The 19,019-nt window shown below is 48.4% G+C and overlaps 1 protein-coding gene and 1 long non-coding RNA gene across 2 annotated transcripts; both read right to left on the bottom strand.

Annotated features, from left to right (window-relative positions):
- Positions 1 to 11,315: 11,315 nt before the first annotated feature.
- Positions 11,316 to 13,009, bottom strand: LOC146281790 (uncharacterized). The gene is made up of 3 exons (XR_014762500.1): positions 12,125 to 13,009; positions 11,779 to 11,888; positions 11,316 to 11,695 (listed from the first exon to the last, which is right to left on the bottom strand). It is a non-coding gene; the product is annotated as an uncharacterized LOC146281790 (long non-coding RNA).
- A 731-nt stretch (positions 13,010 to 13,740) lies between these two features.
- Positions 13,741 to 16,927, bottom strand: LOC146281789 (anti-Muellerian hormone-like). Its single transcript, XM_084702061.1, has 8 exons — positions 16,900 to 16,927; positions 15,754 to 16,119; positions 15,487 to 15,660; positions 15,278 to 15,403; positions 15,111 to 15,204; positions 14,499 to 14,923; positions 14,118 to 14,395; positions 13,741 to 13,993 (listed from the first exon to the last, which is right to left on the bottom strand). The coding sequence occupies exons 1-8, from the start codon at positions 16,925 to 16,927 to the stop codon at positions 13,847 to 13,849; spliced, it is 1,638 nt and encodes a 545-aa protein (XP_084558187.1). The 3' UTR covers positions 13,741 to 13,846.
- Positions 16,928 to 19,019: the final 2,092 nt, after the last annotated feature.

Here is a 19,019-nt window from a genome sequence, read left to right as displayed (position 1 = left end):
CTTTTACAACAGTTATGACAACGCCTTGCAACAATATCTGCATTGCCCCAAACCCTATGTAGGCCTACATGCACGCTCATGATGCACCTGCAAAAAAAACACACAATCACCGTCTACACAGTACCCATTTATCTGTAACTTTGTATACGTTTATGCTGGTGCGCAGCGCGGGAAAGGGGAATACACTTGTTTCTCACCTAACATATCAAAGGGTTACTGTTTTGAGCATCTCTCTCTGTGTGTGTGTGTCTGTGTGTGTCTGTGTGTGTCTGTGTGTGTGTGTGTGTGTGTGTGTGTGTTTAGCATTGATTTAGCAGCTCAAACAATGGTAAAGATGTCCAAAAATGGCACTCACCTACACACTAAAAAACGTTGCAACAACACTTACCTTGATCTCCAAATATTTGGCACCCACCTACCTACCTACCTGCAGACACTGTTAGTGTTTGAATAAATATATATATATATATATATATATATATATATATATATATATGTGTGTGTGTGTGTGAACCTTCTCCTATGTGTATGTTACTTCTTGTACATCACTTACCTTGTGTATTACTTACCTGCGTTGGCGTTCATAGTTTCAGGACATCCCAACAGGTAACAACGATGACGAGGGCTCCTGGTCCTTTTTTAAAATGTGGTTCCCGTTGATTTTCTTCTGCATTCCAACCTAGAGAACCAAAGATGTGATTAGATTCAACTTTATTGTCATTACACAAGTACAGGTACAAGGCAACCAAATGTAGTTTAGGTCTGGCCAGAAGTAAGTGCAGGTGTTGTGCAATAAAGTATGGACAGAAGCTATCCTTAAAAAAAAAAAAAAGTGTCAAAGTGCAGTGGAAATTGATTGCATATTACAGTTAAAAGTACGGTGCTGAATGCAAACAGTTGGCACTGCATATGACAGTCGTCAGTGCAAAGGAGCACAATCCAGTTAAGGTGGCGCAGTGCAAGATTCGCAAGTAAACAGCTGTTACTGTAAACAGCTGTGACTGCAATAAACAGACAGTGGTTGCAAATTGACATTCCAGTAGTGCAAGTGACAAAGTGAAGGCAGACGTGTGTCGGCTGGGCGAGGGGAGTCCTGGAGGATGCTGCGAGCTCGATGCAGACAGCGTTTCCTCTGGATGTGCTCGATGGCAGGTAGTGGAGTCCCTACAAGAACGGAAAATTCATCACAAACCCCCACAGTCACACATCAGCTCCGGTTCCGGGCAGTCTCACTTCACAAACCTCCAATGTGGTTTACGTCATCACCTGCACCCTCTGCCACAAACACTACGTTGGAGAAACCGGGGCATCGATAGACACCAGGCTGAAACAACACCAGAACAACAAACCGCCTGGCACAGCTACAAACAACACTGGTCACACACTTCCAGGAGCACCCCCTCACTCACCTACACACTAAAAAACGTTGCAACAACACTTACCTTGATCTCCAAATATGTGGCACCTACCTTTCCCTGCAGACACGTGATTTACACACTCGTCCATCGCCACAGAGCACCTGCAAAAGAAAAGCAAACACACAATTTCACAACGCATCCATTTGCATTCCTGCCTTTTTCACTTGCCTTCCTATTTTTGTTGACCTGGTACGCTGCTGCCACTGCCAAGGACAAGAGCAGGCTGCAGCGTGTCATCCGCACTGCAGAGAAGGTGATTGGCTGCAATCTGCCTTCCCTCGAGAACCTGCACACATATCTCCCGTCTCTCAGTTTCCCGCACATGCACACGCGCACACACACACAAACACTGTCTAGACAGTACCCATTTATCGGTAACTTTGTATACGTTTATGCTGGTGCGCAGCGCGGGAAAGGGGAATCCACTTGTTTCTCACCTAACATATCAAAGGGTTACTGTTTTGAGCATCTCTCTCTCTCTGTGTGTGTGTGTGTGTGTGTGTGTCTCTGTGTGTCTGTGTGTGTCTGTGTGTGTCTGTGTGTGTGTCTGTGTGTGTCTGTGTGTGTCTGTGTGTGTCTGTGTGTGTGTGTGTGTGTGTGTGTGTGTTTAGCATTGATTTAGCAGCTCAAACAATGGTAACGATGTCCAAAAATGGCACTCACCTACACACTAAAAAACGTTGCAACACCACTTACCTTGATCTCCAAATATTTGGCACCCACCTACCTACCTACCTACCTGCAGACACTGTTAGTGTTTGAATAAATATATATATATATATATATATATGTGTGTGTGTGTGAACCTTTTCCTATGTGTATGTTACTTCTTGTACATCACTTACCTTGTGTATTACTTACCTGCGTTGGCGTTCATAGTTTCAGGACATCCCAACAGGTAACAACGATGACGAGGGCTCCTGGTCCTTTTTTTCAATGTGGTTCCCGTTGATTTTCTCCTGCATTCCACCCTGGAGAACCAAAGATGAGATTAGATTCAACTTTATTGTCATTACACAAGTACAGGTACAAGGCAACCAAATGTAGTTTAGGTCTGGCCAGAAGTAAGTGCAGGTGTTGTGCAATAAAGTATGGACAGAAGCTATCCTTAAAAAAAAAAAAAAGTGTCAAAGTGCAGTGGAAATTGATTGCATATTACAGTTAGAAGTACGGTGCTGAATGCAAACAGTTGGCACTGTATATGACAGTCGTCAGTGCAAAGGAGCACAACCCAGTTAAGGTGGCGCAGTGCAAGATTCGCAAGAAAACAGCTGTTACCTGCCTTTTTCACTTGCCTTCTTATTTTTGTTGACCTGGTACGCTGCTGCTGCTGCTGCTGCCACTGCCAAGGACAAGAGCAGGCTGCAGCGTGTCATCCGCACTGCAGAGAAGGTGATTGGCTGCAATCTGCCTTCCCTCGAGAACCTGCACACATATCTCCCGTCTCTCAGTTTCCCGCACATGCACACGCGCACACACACACAAACACTGTCTAGACAGTACCCATTTATCGGTAACTTTGTATACGTTTATGCTGGTGCGCAGCGCGGGAAAGGGGAATCCACTTGTTTCTCACCTAACATATCAAAGGGTTACTGTTTTGAGCATCTCTCTGTGTGTGTGTGTGTCTGTGTGTGTCTGTGTGTGTCTGTGTCTGTGTGTGTCTGTGTGTGTGTGTGTGTGTGTGTGTGTGTGTGTCTGTCTGTCTGTCTGTCTGTCTGTCTGTCTGTCTGTCTGTCTGTCTGTCTGTCTGTCTGTCTGTCTGCTGTTCAGTAAAATATCTGCATTGCTCTAAACCCTACATAGGCCTACATGCACTAATGATGAGGGATAGTGTTTATACAATCGAGCCTTTATTCTATTGTGGGCCAATGGGCTCGCGATGTGTAAACGAGTGCCATTCAAAGGAGTGCCATGCTCGTGGGCTATCCCTTACCCCAAGCCCCAAGCCCCAAGCCCCAAGCCCCAAGCCCCAAGCCCCAAGCCCCAAGCCCCAAGCCCCAAGCCCCAAGCCCCAAGCCCCGTCCTCAAGCTCCCATGAAAGACCGCCATGTATATTCCACTTCAGAGGGGCTTTGGGAGTCTGACAAAGAGTGGCCGTACAGGTGTGCCCCTCGGGTATTATCACGGTGAGATGAACAGTGACCAGTGCAAAAACATCACGCCACGCCTAGCGCCTTGGCCTGTCCGAGGGGGGCCAATCGGGGGACAAACGCCCACACAACGCATGCCCACGGAAAGCTGGAGGCCTGCTGAATGCAGGGAGATCGCCCGCGCGCGCCTCTCAGACTCGTAGCAAGCACGAGGGCTTCACCAGACGCCCGAGGCCACAACCGTTGACCTAGTGCTCGACTTTGACTGTCGCAGTGGCTTTTTTTGTCCACAGGGTGGCGCAAAGTTTCAAAACCCTGTAACGTCCGTGCACTGTCTTGACATTTTCTGGGCGGTGTCAAAGTGCCTCGACCAATGGGCTAGCGGTATGTAAACGAGTGCCATGCAAATGAGTGCCATGCTCGTGGGCTCTCCCTTACCTACCTACCCTACCTACCTACCTACCTACGTATGCCCACTACCCACAGGCTGGCTAGGAGGGCTAGGCTATCCCCCCAAACCCCAATGAAACCCCAATGAAACCCCACAGCTGACCGCACTGACGTCATTTGGAGCAGAAGCTTGGATTGATTGATTGATTGATTGATTGATGAATTTATGGATCGACGATTGCTTCTCTTTATCACTGATCGTTTTCTTTATCATTTTTTCTCACATGTTCACACATTAGGATAAAATGAAACGGGGGTTTTGGTCTGGCTCGCCACTTGCGAACGAAATCAATGACGACCACAGAGAGTGAACGACGCGTTCGTCTTCTTCATTTGAAGCAATGCATTTTGACCAGCCGGCCGGCCGTGCGGCGCCCCCTGCGGGACTGCAGCATATTTGTTGCAATAACACAAATCCGTAACTGGAGCGCTGGCTTTTGACTGGGGGAGACGCGCAGCACGGACTCTGGACTGTGGCGCGCTGTGGGCGCAACACGACAGCGTGCAATAGCCACTCGGCAATATGTGTATATACACTTTGCTCAACAAATCCACACTCTCACGAACAGCTAAACACGACTCACACACAAATGACTGCGGGCATTCTCCACTGTACACATTGTATGTGGGTGCATGAGCTGTGTTGCGCGCACAACGTCTTCCCATGCCGCCCTCGCCCCGCTACGGAGCTATGCACAATACATCGACTTTGCTCAGTAATGACAGCCTTTTATCAACAGCTAAACGCCAACAAAAAGACACACCCGTCACAACGGGGATGAGAAGCGCATTGCCGCAGCACAGCAATAACCCCACATTAATAACAGCAATAACCCCACATTAATAACGGTGGACCCCAAATGAATAGGGATGAACGGAGCAGCTGTCAGAAGCGGGCTGCAAAATTTACTCTGAAAATTTAGCCCGCCCACCCGCCCATGCGCCCTCTGCTCCATTTATAGAGCTCAATTGGAGGGAGGGGTTTGGCGTTTGGGGGGCTCAAAAACGTCACGACGTCACTCTGCCAAGTCATGTGACTATTTTTACACTCAACCATCGTCGCCACACAGCACCTGCTGTATCAGAACGGACACGTTACTTCAGCCCGACCCATTGTCTACCTCTACGTTCTCACCCCAGGCCAACGCCAACAGCCAAACCCTGAGCCATAACCCCAAGCTCCCCAAACCACCGACCCAATTCTAACACCAACACTGCGGGAAGGTGATGGTGTGTACCACCCCGCCCACGCAAACTCTCTGGGTGACAACTATTTTCAAGGAAGGAAGGGACAAGGGAAAGTGAAAGAGTTTTTAATTTTTTTATTTTATTTTGACTTATGTGGCACAGCACAGTATACGCTCAACCATCAGCAATCACCTATAGGGCCCAAACCCAGCACTAACCCCAAGTCCTCTACCTGTCTAACCCTAACCCCCCGCGTGCTCCCCCTCGTCCCCGATCCTGAACGCAACAAACCCCACCCCTGGCCTAACCCCAAGTCCTCTACCTGTCTAACCCTAACCCCCCGCGTGCTCCCCCTCGTCCCCGATCCTGAACGCAACAAACCCCACCCCTGGCCTAACCCCAAGTCCTCTACCTGTCTAACCCTGTGTTCTCCCCTCCTCTGGCCTAACCCCAAGTCCTCTACCTGTCTAACCCTAACCCCCCGCGTGCTCCCCCTCGTCCCCGATCCTGAACGCAACAAACCCCACCCCTGGCCTAACCCCAAGTCCTCTACCTGTCTAACCCTAACCCCCCGCGTGCTCCCCCTCGTCCCCGATCCTGAACGCAACAAACCCCACCCCTGGCCTAACCCCAAGTCCTCTACCTGTCTAACCCTGTGTTCTCCCCTCCTCTGGCCTAACCCCAAGTCCTCTTCCCTCTCTAACCCTAAACCCCCGCGTGCTCCCCCTCGTCCGCGATCCTGAACGCAACAAACCCCACCCCTGGCCTAACCCCAAGTCCTCTACCTGTCTAACCCTGTGTCCTCCCCTCCTCTGGTTCTGCAGCAATGAAACACAAAGGTGCTTCTGATAGCAAACCTTTGTGGACCGGCAGCTGCGATTTATCAGACCCCGCTTCTCCAATTCCAGCCACAGCAGGATACCTCGGGTCTCACTCTTGCGCTTGGACACAAAGTTCAAGATGGCGAAGTCTTCCTCTGACGTGTTGCCAAAGCGCCGCGCACTCCTGCTCCACCCCGGCTTCTGTCCCGACTGGCCATCCCGTCTACAAGACATTGTCGGGGTTAGACCTGAGGACGCTAGGTTAAAGGATTGGAACAGAACACAAGCCATTAGTTTACAGGGGAATGCAAAATCCTTTTACAACAGTTATGACAACGCCTTGCAACAATATCTGCATTGCCCCAAACCCTATGTAGGCCTACATGCACGCTCATGATGCACCTGCAAAAAAAACACACAATCACCGTCTACACAGTACCCATTTATCTGTAACTTTGTATACGTTTATGCTGGTGCGCAGCGCGGGAAAGGGGAATACACTTGTTTCTCACCTAACATATCAAAGGGTTACTGTTTTGAGCATCTCTCTCTGTGTGTGTGTGTCTGTGTGTGTCTGTGTGTGTCTGTGTGTGTGTGTGTGTGTGTGTGTGTGTTTAGCATTGATTTAGCAGCTCAAACAATGGTAAAGATGTCCAAAAATGGCACTCACCTACACACTAAAAAACGTTGCAACAACACTTACCTTGATCTCCAAATATTTGGCACCCACCTACCTACCTACCTGCAGACACTGTTAGTGTTTGAATAAATATATATATATATATATATGTGTGTGTGTGTGTGAACCTTCTCCTATGTGTATGTTACTTCTTGTACATCACTTACCTTGTGTATTACTTACCTGCGTTGGCGTTCATAGTTTCAGGACATCCCAACAGGTAACAACGATGACGAGGGCTCCTGGTCCTTTTTTAAAATGTGGTTCCCGTTGATTTTCTTCTGCATTCCAACCTAGAGAACCAAAGATGTGATTAGATTCAACTTTATTGTCATTACACAAGTACAGGTACAAGGCAACCAAATGTAGTTTAGGTCTGGCCAGAAGTAAGTGCAGGTGTTGTGCAATAAAGTATGGACAGAAGCTATCCTTAAAAAAAAAAAAAAAGTGTCAAAGTGCAGTGGAAATTGATTGCATATTACAGTTAAAAGTACGGTGCTGAATGCAAACAGTTGGCACTGCATATGACAGTCGTCAGTGCAAAGGAGCACAATCCAGTTAAGGTGGCGCAGTGCAAGATTCGCAAGTAAACAGCTGTTACTGTAAACAGCTGTGACTGCAATAAACAGACAGTGGTTGCAAATTGACATTCCAGTAGTGCAAGTGACAAAGTGAAGGCAGACGTGTGTCGGCTGGGCGAGGGGAGTCCTGGAGGATGCTGCGAGCTCGATGCAGACAGCGTTTCCTCTGGATGTGCTCGATGGCAGGTAGTGGAGTCCCTACAAGAACGGAAAATTCATCACAAACCCCCACAGTCACACATCAGCTCCGGTTCCGGGCAGTCTCACTTCACAAACCTCCAATGTGGTTTACGTCATCACCTGCACCCTCTGCCACAAACACTACGTTGGAGAAACCGGGGCATCGATAGACACCAGGCTGAAACAACACCAGAACAACAAACCGCCTGGCACAGCTACAAACAACACTGGTCACACACTTCCAGGAGCACCCCCTCACTCACCTACACACTAAAAAACGTTGCAACAACACTTACCTTGATCTCCAAATATGTGGCACCTACCTTTCCCTGCAGACACGTGATTTACACACTCGTCCATCGCCACAGAGCACCTGCAAAAGAAAAGCAAACACACAATTTCACAACGCATCCATTTGCATTCCTGCCTTTTTCACTTGCCTTCCTATTTTTGTTGACCTGGTACGCTGCTGCCACTGCCAAGGACAAGAGCAGGCTGCAGCGTGTCATCCGCACTGCAGAGAAGGTGATTGGCTGCAATCTGCCTTCCCTCGAGAACCTGCACACATATCTCCCGTCTCTCAGTTTCCCGCACATGCACACGCGCACACACACACAAACACTGTCTAGACAGTACCCATTTATCGGTAACTTTGTATACGTTTATGCTGGTGCGCAGCGCGGGAAAGGGGAATCCACTTGTTTCTCACCTAACATATCAAAGGGTTACTGTTTTGAGCATCTCTCTGTGTGTGTGTGTGTCTGTGTGTGTCTGTGTCTGTGTGTGTCTGTGTGTGTGTGTGTGTGTGTGTGTGTGTGTGTGTGTGTGTCTGTCTGTCTGTCTGTCTGTCTGTCTGTCTGTCTGTCTGTCTGCTGTTCAGTAAAATATCTGCATTGCTCTAAACCCTACATAGGCCTACATGCACTAATGATGAGGGATAGTGTTTATACAATCGAGCCTTTATTCTATTGTGGGCCAATGGGCTCGCGATGTGTAAACGAGTGCCATTCAAAGGAGTGCCATGCTCGTGGGCTATCCCTTACCCCAAGCCCCAAGCCCCAAGCCCCAAGCCCCAAGCCCCAAGCCCCAAGCCCCAAGCCCCAAGCCCCAAGCCCCAAGCCCCGTCCTCAAGCTCCCATGAAAGACCGCCATGTATATTCCACTTCAGAGGGGCTTTGGGAGTCTGACAAAGAGTGGCCGTACAGGTGTGCCCCTCGGGTATTATCACGGTGAGATGAACAGTGACCAGTGCAAAAACATCACGCCACGCCTAGCGCCTTGGCCTGTCCGAGGGGGGCCAATCGGGGGACAAACGCCCACACAACGCATGCCCACGGAAAGCTGGAGGCCTGCTGAATGCAGGGAGATCGCCCGCGCGCGCCTCTCAGACTCGTAGCAAGCACGAGGGCTTCACCAGACGCCCGAGGCCACAACCGTTGACCTAGTGCTCGACTTTGACTGTCGCAGTGGCTTTTTTTGTCCACAGGGTGGCGCAAAGTTTCAAAACCCTGTAACGTCCGTGCACTGTCTTGACATTTTCTGGGCGGTGTCAAAGTGCCTCGACCAATGGGCTAGCGGTATGTAAACGAGTGCCATGCAAATGAGTGCCATGCTCGTGGGCTCTCCCTTACCTACCTACCCTACCTACCTACCTACGTATGCCCACTACCCACAGGCTGGCTAGGAGGGCTAGGCTATCCCCCCAAACCCCAATGAAACCCCAATGAAACCCCACAGCTGACCGCACTGACGTCATTTGGAGCAGAAGCTTGGATTGATTGATTGATTGATTGATTGATTGATGAATTTATGGATCGACGATTGCTTCTCTTTATCACTGATCGTTTTCTTTATCATTTTTTCTCACATGTTCACACATTAGGATAAAATGAAACGGGGGTTTTGGTCTGGCTCGCCACTTGCGAACGAAATCAATGACGACCACAGAGAGTGAACGACGCGTTCGTCTTCTTCATTTGAAGCAATGCATTTTGACCAGCCGGCCGGCCGTGCGGCGCCCCCTGCGGGACTGCAGCATATTTGTTGCAATAACACAAATCCGTAACTGGAGCGCTGGCTTTTGACTGGGGGAGACGCGCAGCACGGACTCTGGACTGTGGCGCGCTGTGGGCGCAACACGACAGCGTGCAATAGCCACTCGGCAATATGTGTATATACACTTTGCTCAACAAATCCACACTCTCACGAACAGCTAAACACGACTCACACACAAATGACTGCGGGCATTCTCCACTGTACACATTGTATGTGGGTGCATGAGCTGTGTTGCGCGCACAACGTCTTCCCATGCCGCCCTCGCCCCGCTACGGAGCTATGCACAATACATCGACTTTGCTCAGTAATGACAGCCTTTTATCAACAGCTAAACGCCAACAAAAAGACACACCCGTCACAACGGGGATGAGAAGCGCATTGCCGCAGCACAGCAATAACCCCACATTAATAACAGCAATAACCCCACATTAATAACGGTGGACCCCAAATGAATAGGGATGAACGGAGCAGCTGTCAGAAGCGGGCTGCAAAATTTACTCTGAAAATTTAGCCCGCCCACCCGCCCATGCGCCCTCTGCTCCATTTATAGAGCTCAATTGGAGGGAGGGGTTTGGCGTTTGGGGGGCTCAAAAACGTCACGACGTCACTCTGCCAAGTCATGTGACTATTTTTACACTCAACCATCGTCGCCACACAGCACCTGCTGTATCAGAACGGACACGTTACTTCAGCCCGACCCATTGTCTACCTCTACGTTCTCACCCCAGGCCAACGCCAACAGCCAAACCCTGAGCCATAACCCCAAGCTCCCCAAACCACCGACCCAATTCTAACACCAACACTGCGGGAAGGTGATGGTGTGTACCACCCCGCCCACGCAAACTCTCTGGGTGACAACTATTTTCAAGGAAGGAAGGGACAAGGGAAAGTGAAAGAGTTTTTAATTTTTTTATTTTATTTTGACTTATGTGGCACAGCACAGTATACGCTCAACCATCAGCAATCACCTATAGGGCCCAAACCCAGCACTAACCCCAAGTCCTCTACCTGTCTAACCCTAACCCCCCGCGTGCTCCCCCTCGTCCCCGATCCTGAACGCAACAAACCCCACCCCTGGCCTAACCCCAAGTCCTCTACCTGTCTAACCCTAACCCCCCGCGTGCTCCCCCTCGTCCCCGATCCTGAACGCAACAAACCCCACCCCTGGCCTAACCCCAAGTCCTCTACCTGTCTAACCCTGTGTTCTCCCCTCCTCTGGCCTAACCCCAAGTCCTCTACCTGTCTAACCCTAACCCCCCGCGTGCTCCCCCTCGTCCCCGATCCTGAACGCAACAAACCCCACCCCTGGCCTAACCCCAAGTCCTCTACCTGTCTAACCCTAACCCCCCGCGTGCTCCCCCTCGTCCCCGATCCTGAACGCAACAAACCCCACCCCTGGCCTAACCCCAAGTCCTCTACCTGTCTAACCCTGTGTTCTCCCCTCCTCTGGCCTAACCCCAAGTCCTCTTCCCTCTCTAACCCTAAACCCCCGCGTGCTCCCCCTCGTCCGCGATCCTGAACGCAACAAACCCCACCCCTGGCCTAACCCCAAGTCCTCTACCTGTCTAACCCTGTGTCCTCCCCTCCTCTGGTTCTGCAGCAATGAAACACAAAGGTGCTTCTGATAGCAAACCTTTGTGGACCGGCAGCTGCGATTTATCAGACCCCGCTTCTCCAATTCCAGCCACAGCAGGATACCTCGGGTCTCACTCTTGCGCTTGGACACAAAGTTCAAGATGGCGAAGTCTTCCTCTGACGTGTTGCCAAAGCGCCGCGCACTCCTGCTCCACCCCGGCTTCTGTCCCGACTGGCCATCCCGTCTACAAGACATTGTCGGGGTTAGACCTGAGGACGCTAGGTTAAAGGATTGGAACAGAACACAAGCCATTAGTTTACAGGGGAATGCAAAATCCTTTTACAACAGTTATGACAACGCCTTGCAACAATATCTGCATTGCCCCAAACCCTATGTAGGCCTACATGCACGCTCATGATGCACCTGCAAAAAAAACACACAATCACCGTCTACACAGTACCCATTTATCTGTAACTTTGTATACGTTTATGCTGGTGCGCAGCGCGGGAAAGGGGAATACACTTGTTTCTCACCTAACATATAGAAAAAGGTTACTGTTTGTACTCTGGGTGGTTCACGACAGGTCTTCCAGCTGGGGCGAGGAAAAAATGGGGGAAGTCCTCTACTCCGGCTTGAGATGGCACTTGAGAACCACTGTGAACACATTAAAAAGGCATTATAAAAAAGGTTTTGTACACATTATACTCCCAAAGATGAAATCTCAATTGTTAGCGAACCTAATTCATGGTCCGGCAGCTACGATTTATCAGACCCTGCTTCTCCAATTACAGCCACACTAGGATAGAGGCTGGCTTTCCGACCTCTGGTTCAGAAGACTGGCCTGGTTCTGCAGCAATGAAACACAGGTACTTAGGGAGTCAGGTGGCTGAGCGGGTAGAGCATCGGCATAGTAATCTGAAGGTTGCCAGTTTAATTCCCGGCCGGTGTGCATGACGTTGTGTCCTTGGGCAAGACACTTCACCCTACTTGCCTCGGGGAGAATGTCCCTGTACTTACTGTAAGTCGCTCTGGATAAGAGCGTCTGCTAAATGACTAAATGTAAATGTACTTCTGATAGCGAACCTTCATGGACCAGCAGCTACGATTGATCAGACCCCGCTTCTCCAATTCCAGCCACAGCAGGATACCTCGGGTCTCACGCTTGCGCTTGCACACAAAGTTCAAGATGGCAGAGTCTTCCTCTGAGCACCGCACAATCCTGCTCCACCCCGGCTTCTGTCCGGACTGGCCATCCCGTCTAGAAGACATTGTCAGAGACCTGAGGACGCTAGGTAAATGGATTGGAACAGAACACAAACCATTAGTTTACAGGTGAATGCAAAATCTTTTTATAATAGTTATGACAACGCGCTGCAAGAATATCTGCATTGCTCTAAACCCTATGTAGGCCTACATGCACTAATGATGAGGGATAGTATTTATATATCAAGCCTTTTTTTCGAACACAACAAGCACTTCAACATGTGGACAGTGTTTCTCAACATGGGGGATAGTAATGGGGCGCCATTAGTTTACTTTACAATACAGAAAATACAGACGCATATTTTCTGTAGGCTACTCAGTGTATTTGTCATTGCATTTAAAGTAGTACAAAAACAAGTACTATTACGATATACGCTTAACATTACGGAGTTTAAACTAAAGGACGACAATTTAGCTAGGCTAGCTCTTTATAACTTTATCTTCCGTTCCCACATTTAGCTAGCTACAGTAACAGTTAAACCAACTGACTTTCATGAAGATTACATTTTATATTACATTTACTCATTTAGCAGACGCTCTTTTCCAGAGCGATATTAACATAAAACCGTCCTATATTTTCATACTGTCGTCAATCCAAAGTGAGGTTCTAATCGTCCACATGGCTACATTCACTTAAAGTATCCAAAGCGCACAATACTCCATGTACTCCGTTCAGTTATTTACACCAAGTGCCTCCACAATGGCCGTGCATCCAGGTTACTGCTCAGAACGTGACGTCGGTGAAAACCTTCTATTTGTAAATACATGCTTTTAGATGTATTCTAGCGGTTTTGTCACCGTGGCCTGGATTACTTACCATAACTAGCCGATATATATATAGAGCCGAAATTAGTAACTAAGATTGGGGCCAGGGGCTTCCTCGGCTAAGTACTATGTACTGCTATTTAATCATGTAAATACAAAAATATATATATATATCCCCCTGGCCCCCTATTTTTTGTATATATTGAGTCTGGAAACACACAACCTTATTAGGAGGACATTTGATAATGGTTTTAGATCAATATTTATTCTAGTGTCACCGTGACCTGGATTATTTACCGTAATCATCCATACATATAGAGCCGAAAAGTAATCTAAACTATGGGGGGTCAAGGGATAAATACAAATCATTTGTGATATATTCCTTGGCCCTTCACATATTGGAAACACACACAGACAGGCTGGAAACAAACACACACACATACACACACACAATCGACTAAACCTGTTATTAGGATGACATTTTGTAAGGCATATGGTCTCTTGCAGTAATAATGTCCTGTTGCAAATGAAGGCTTTTAGTGCAGCCATCATGCACATCATCATGTCATAAATCATGAATGCATTCACATTCAAATTTTCAGGATATCTCAAAAGGTGACAATAATTACAAGAGGTCCTGATTATTTTTAAATACACTTTATTAAAACGTACTACAGAACTGAAAGCGATAATTTAGGTGGGGCGAGGGAGGGTTGGGGAGGGTTTCTTGCACTGGTGTGACCAACTCTCCTCCTCTCCACCCTCCTCTTTTCCTCTTTAGCGACAGCCACACTTCTTGGCCACCATGTTGTCCTTTATGCTGATGGTGGCTCCGTTGTTGGCATCCAGCTCCACCACTGTCAGGGGGCCGTACTCCAGGGGCACACAGCAGGGGCTTCGTCCCAGCTCCAGCCCTCTCTGCACCTGCACACAAACAGGCTGGTCAGAGCTGCACTTCCACCTTGTTCCTACACTGAGTAGGGTGGAGGGTAAGGTATAATGAACATGGTGTAAGTGTAGTGTACAGTATGCAGGGTGTGCAGGATACCTGGCTGTTGAGCAGCATGACATGGTTGTTGCCGTTGACGCCCTGCAGGATGGGAAAGTGGCAGCTGCCCTCACAGTTTTTGATGTTGGCGTGCGGCGGGTCCCTGAAGAAGCTTTCTAGGGATACGGTCAGACTGTGCAGCTGGCAGACGGAGCTCCGCTCAGGGGATGCTCGCGCCACACGCAGGCCCCGCTTCACCTCCCGCTGCCCCTGAACCATGTGCAGGGCCTTCAGCAGGAGCAGGGCCCGATACTGTCTCTCTCTGGAGCAACCCCCACCTGGGGGTGGGGACACCCCCCGTTACTGACACACACACACTCACCAAAGACAGATCAAAGACAAATACAGATCTTTATGAGCATCTTAATCAAGAATGTGGACCTTTATGCAGTTCCTCTCCTGGCCTGGGGAGGGCGCTGAGCTCCTGCAGCCTCCACAGCCTGTCCATACCGCTGAATCCAAGCTCCTCCCGCCCCAGCCGGCCCACGGCCTCCGCCAGCCGAAGCCTCAGGGTCTCCAGCAAGACGGGGGTCAGGGAAAGCTCCCCACTTTGGCCCCCCAGCAGGGCCCCCCCCTGCCCCCCCAGCACTGGCCTCCTCTGGGGGAAGGAGAACAGTGTGGGGCCAGAGGAGTTGATGAGGCAGAGGAGGAGTGCCTCACTGGAGGAGGGGCCCAGGGGGAGGGGGGGCAGGGAGTTCAGGGATGCCAGGGGGAAGGGGGCGGAGTTCTGGAGGGGCACTTGTGGGAGCACCTCAGACAGGAAGCTCTGGAGCTCACACAGGAAGCCGCATGGCTCCGGTGTCTCTCTGGGGAACACAGATGAACAACTCTGAACTCAGGAGGAATCATCAAGTCATGGTTTGGCAATTCTGCAATTCTGTGACATAATACAATTTGGATGTCGCTTTGGACAACATAATCTGCTATAAAAATGTAAATTTAATGATGAGCTGGCTTAGAAAGTGATTTAATTGTGAAACAATGAAACTTCACCTCTTTCCTGTCGCTCTATCCAATGATAACAGTAGCAGAGGGGTTGATGTTTCTCCACCAATCAGAATACTTTGTAGCTCAGACAACTTTTTCCCTGCAGAGAGAGAAGGGGTTAGAGAGGTTTAACTAGCCAAAAAAGTGGATCTGAACTTCAGATGAAGTATAGCTGAACATTGGTTCATGCCTGATTCTGTTTCCGGTGTCTTCAATGTGACAGAAACTCTCCATTTGTGGCCCCCTGAAGGCTGTCCAGTCAGAACCAGGTACTGGGTCTTCGATGACAGACACAGCGTCTGGGAGACACAGAAACATTTAAAGTCAAGACCACAATTTCCCTGGCCTGGGGGCGGGGCCTAGGAGATGGGTGGAGCCTCACTTGTGTAGGAGGTTGAAGGGCAGGGCTGGTGAAGGAGACCTCCATGTCTGAGGTTGTCATGGGAACACTGAAAGCCAGGGCAAGGACAGGATGCAGCTTCAGGAGCGGAGAGAGGGGGAGGTGAAAGTTCAACACCAGCCGTCCTCGTCCTCCTCCTCCCTTCTCCTCCAACAGCTCTGTGTGAATAAACAAAATTAAAACATGTTATTAAGATGCATGATGTGCTGAATATGAACCGAGTGAGGCCGGGTGTGTCTCCGTGGTGACCTGTTTCAGGGTGCATGACACGCAGTCTGTCTCCAGCACCAACCAGCCGTGCCAGGGCAGCGACAGGGCTCCCCTCCGACCCCGGGCACACTCCAAACCGGACCAGAGCCTCCTGGCCCCCCTGCCCCCCTCGGGGGGGCCAGCCCTCCCTTAAGGCTGAGAGCATGTGTTCCAGGGGGCCTCGTCTGGGGGCTCCAGGGTGGAGTGAGGAGGGGGCTTTATGATGGTCTGAACCTTCAACTGCAAGGGATGTGCTGACCAGAACCAGCTGCAGGGCCAGAACTAGGCAGCGGTTCAGGGTCAGCCCCCTCCAGGGACTGGCAACCTCACTCAGACTCTGGAGAGACAGGAGACGCTTGTACGACACTGGGGGAGAGAGGAGAACGGGGAGGATGGAGAGAAAGAGAGGAATCTCACTGGACTGATATTCCATTGTATGGCTGTGAAATGCAGGAGAGTGTTGTACAAGTGTTTTACTTATATGTCCTTGCCGGCTCCAAGTGTGGGCTGGGTCGTGTCCTGCAAGATAACACAGAAAGAGTCTAATTTAAGGTCTCAGAATCAGTAGCTCTTCCTGCCAATGCTGCAAAACGCGAGCCGTCTGTGTACATTAATGAACATTAACATGTAAATGCACCCAATTATAGCAAAAAAGCTAGTAGCTACTTTAACGCCCAGAATCAGATTTGTACCCAGGTTTTTTTGTGTCAGATACTTTTGTTTGTTTGTTCACACACCTAAATAGCCCTTTAAATAAAATAAAAAAATCCACCCCCACCCCCCTTTATACATCAAAACAACCTTTTGACTGACTATGGAATATATGCAAACCCACTTTGATGACATTAGGAGCACTAAGTCTACCCTATCATTCAAGTGGGGAGGGGAACCATAATATCTTTACATTTTATAACATTTTATAACCCTATAACATTCAAAACAAATGTATGTACATTTAGATATTTCTTGTATGTATCATACAGCTAAAACAGCCTGGGGTGAAAATGACCCCAAAGAACATCAATGTTACAAAATGGGTAGAAGACACTTAAAAACATATAATCATGTTAAGTCAAATCAAAAAGTCATTCAATAAGAAGCAACAATAATTATGTTAAACATGACCCCAAGAAAAGAGTGAACTACCTTTCTGGATCTTGCCTTCTCTTTGCATTGCATGAGCACCATGTAACATGTATGTGAGAATAATGTAGGCTTTAATAGGATTGAAAGATTATAGCCTTTGTTCTGAAGTGGAGTCCACCAGTACACGCCACCAGTTCTTCGAAGAATGTTCCTTGAACACATTTTTTTTAAATTAGAGTTACAACTAGGGATGCATTTGGGAACTAATGTTCTTGAACCGATCCTCAATGTCCTGTCATAAATGATGTGTGTGTGCACTGTGTTTAACTATTGTAATCACATTGTCAATAGGCCTTGGAACGAGTAAGCAGTCTCAATCACGTCAATGTAATAAAGATGAGCAGACCAAATACAATGTTGTGTGTGTTTAACATTATTGCATTATGTAACTATTAAAATAGGATACATGTAAGACAAACAATTGTACATTTTGCCATGGGTATTACATGTTTTATTTCTTGAATAAGGCTAATATGTGTACTGTCCAGCTGTCTTCAACCCTGTGTATTCCTAACTTGTTTTTTTGTAATGTTATTTATTTATTTGTACGCCACCAGGCTCCTGTATGGTCATTGACATAGTCACTGATCTGCATTTTGCACTTTTGTATTGTACTCCACCTAGGTTAGAATGGGTTATAGGGTTGAAATAGGTTTTATGTTGCATTTAGGGCTAGTATAGTGTATTATTTATTGTTATCTGTAATTTAGGACATTTTTGTATTAGGGTTAGTATAGTCGATTATTTATGTAGATAGATGTAGATTATGTTCTGTGTACTTATATGTTATGTTATGCCAGGTGCTTGCGTTGTCTTGTCTTAAGAATTTCAGTGCCCAGTCTGACCTTGTGTTGTTCTGAAAGCTATTGCTACTTATACAATAAAAGACTTGAAACTTGAAACACTATGCAATTTATGCTCATACCCATCACATTGACTAGAGGCTCTGCCCTTACTATTTGTGCTCTTACACTGCTATCTAGTGGGCACTTTACCGAACTGGGCAAAAACACTGGATACATTGTATACATTCATTCATTTAGAAGACGCTTTTATCCAAAGCGACTTCCAAGAGAGAGCCTTACAAAGTGCATAGGTCACTGATAATAACAAAAAGAGAGCCCCAAAACATTGCGAGTAGCCCAAAACATGAAGCACATATTGTAAACAACATTATTACTTAGTGATTTGCAAAACCACTGTGTGTAGTATTTCGCCAATAGTGTGAAGCTGAGAATGTGCTTATAGTTGTGAAGATCTGGTCTGCTGTTTTGCTCATTGAGGATTCGGACACTGTGGCGCGCTATGGCGAGCAGTGGCGCACTGAGGCGCGCGGTCTCTTCCAACACAACCATGCGCAAGAGCAACTCAACAATACTTTGCCAACACATTACGTGACTTAGGTCTTCTTCCTCCAGCCTCGTTGTATGTCTCGTATTGTGGGTGTGAATGTATATATATGTAACCTCTGTAACCCCACTGCACATATCTGATCACTACTTTATCAAATTCTCTGTCTCTCTCCCTCCAACTCCTCCTACCTCCCCTCCCCTCGTAACTTTCCGGCGCAACCTCCGCTCCCTATCCCCCTCCCATTTCTCCTCTGTTGTAACATCCTCCATCCCTCCCATTGACGAGTTCTCGTCCTACCCCACTAACACTGCCACCGACACCCTGTTAACCACGTTAACTGCATCACTTGACTCTCTCTGTCCCCTGTCAACCAGGCCTGCACGATCTTCTCCCTCCTGCCCGTGGCTTACGGATGTTATTCGTGAAAAGCGGTCCACCCTTCGAGCAGCCGAGAGGAGATGGCGCAAGTCCAAAGACGGTCTGGACCTTGATAAGTATCACTCCCTCCTTAAATCCTTCTCTTCTCACATAACTGGTGCTAAAACCCTCTACTTTCTTAACAAAATTAACTCTGCTTCTAACCCCCACAAACTTTTCTCTACCTTCTCCACCCTTCTTAACCCACCTCCCCCACCCGCCCCCTCCACTCTGACAGCAGACGACTTCTCCTCCTTCTTTGAGGAAAAAGTCTCCGACATTAGCAGTCGGTTCCCTAAACCCACCTTTCCTACCCCCTCACCTTTCACGACTGACCCAACTAAATGTCT

Source organism: Hypomesus nipponensis, chromosome 7, assembly GCF_054491055.1.
Source record: "Hypomesus nipponensis isolate SF chromosome 7, ASM5449105v1, whole genome shotgun sequence".
NCBI lineage: Eukaryota > Metazoa > Chordata > Actinopteri > Osmeriformes > Osmeridae > Hypomesus > Hypomesus nipponensis.
Note: the sequence above shows the minus strand (reverse complement) of the source record. Positions and strands in the feature narration are given on the sequence as shown.

Excerpts from the sequence above, each read along its gene's own strand:
- LOC146281789 (XM_084702061.1), bottom strand. The coding sequence starts at position 16,927 with ATGCAAAGAGAAGGCAAGATCCAGAAAG. Across the intron at positions 15,661-15,753 it reads TGTCATGCACCCTGAAACAG|CTGTTGGAGGAGAAGGGAGG; the intron begins GTCACCACGGAG and ends ATTCACACAGAG. Across the intron at positions 14,396-14,498 it reads AGGAGAGGAACTGCATAAAG|GTGGGGGTTGCTCCAGAGAG; the intron begins GTCCACATTCTT and ends CCCCACCCCCAG.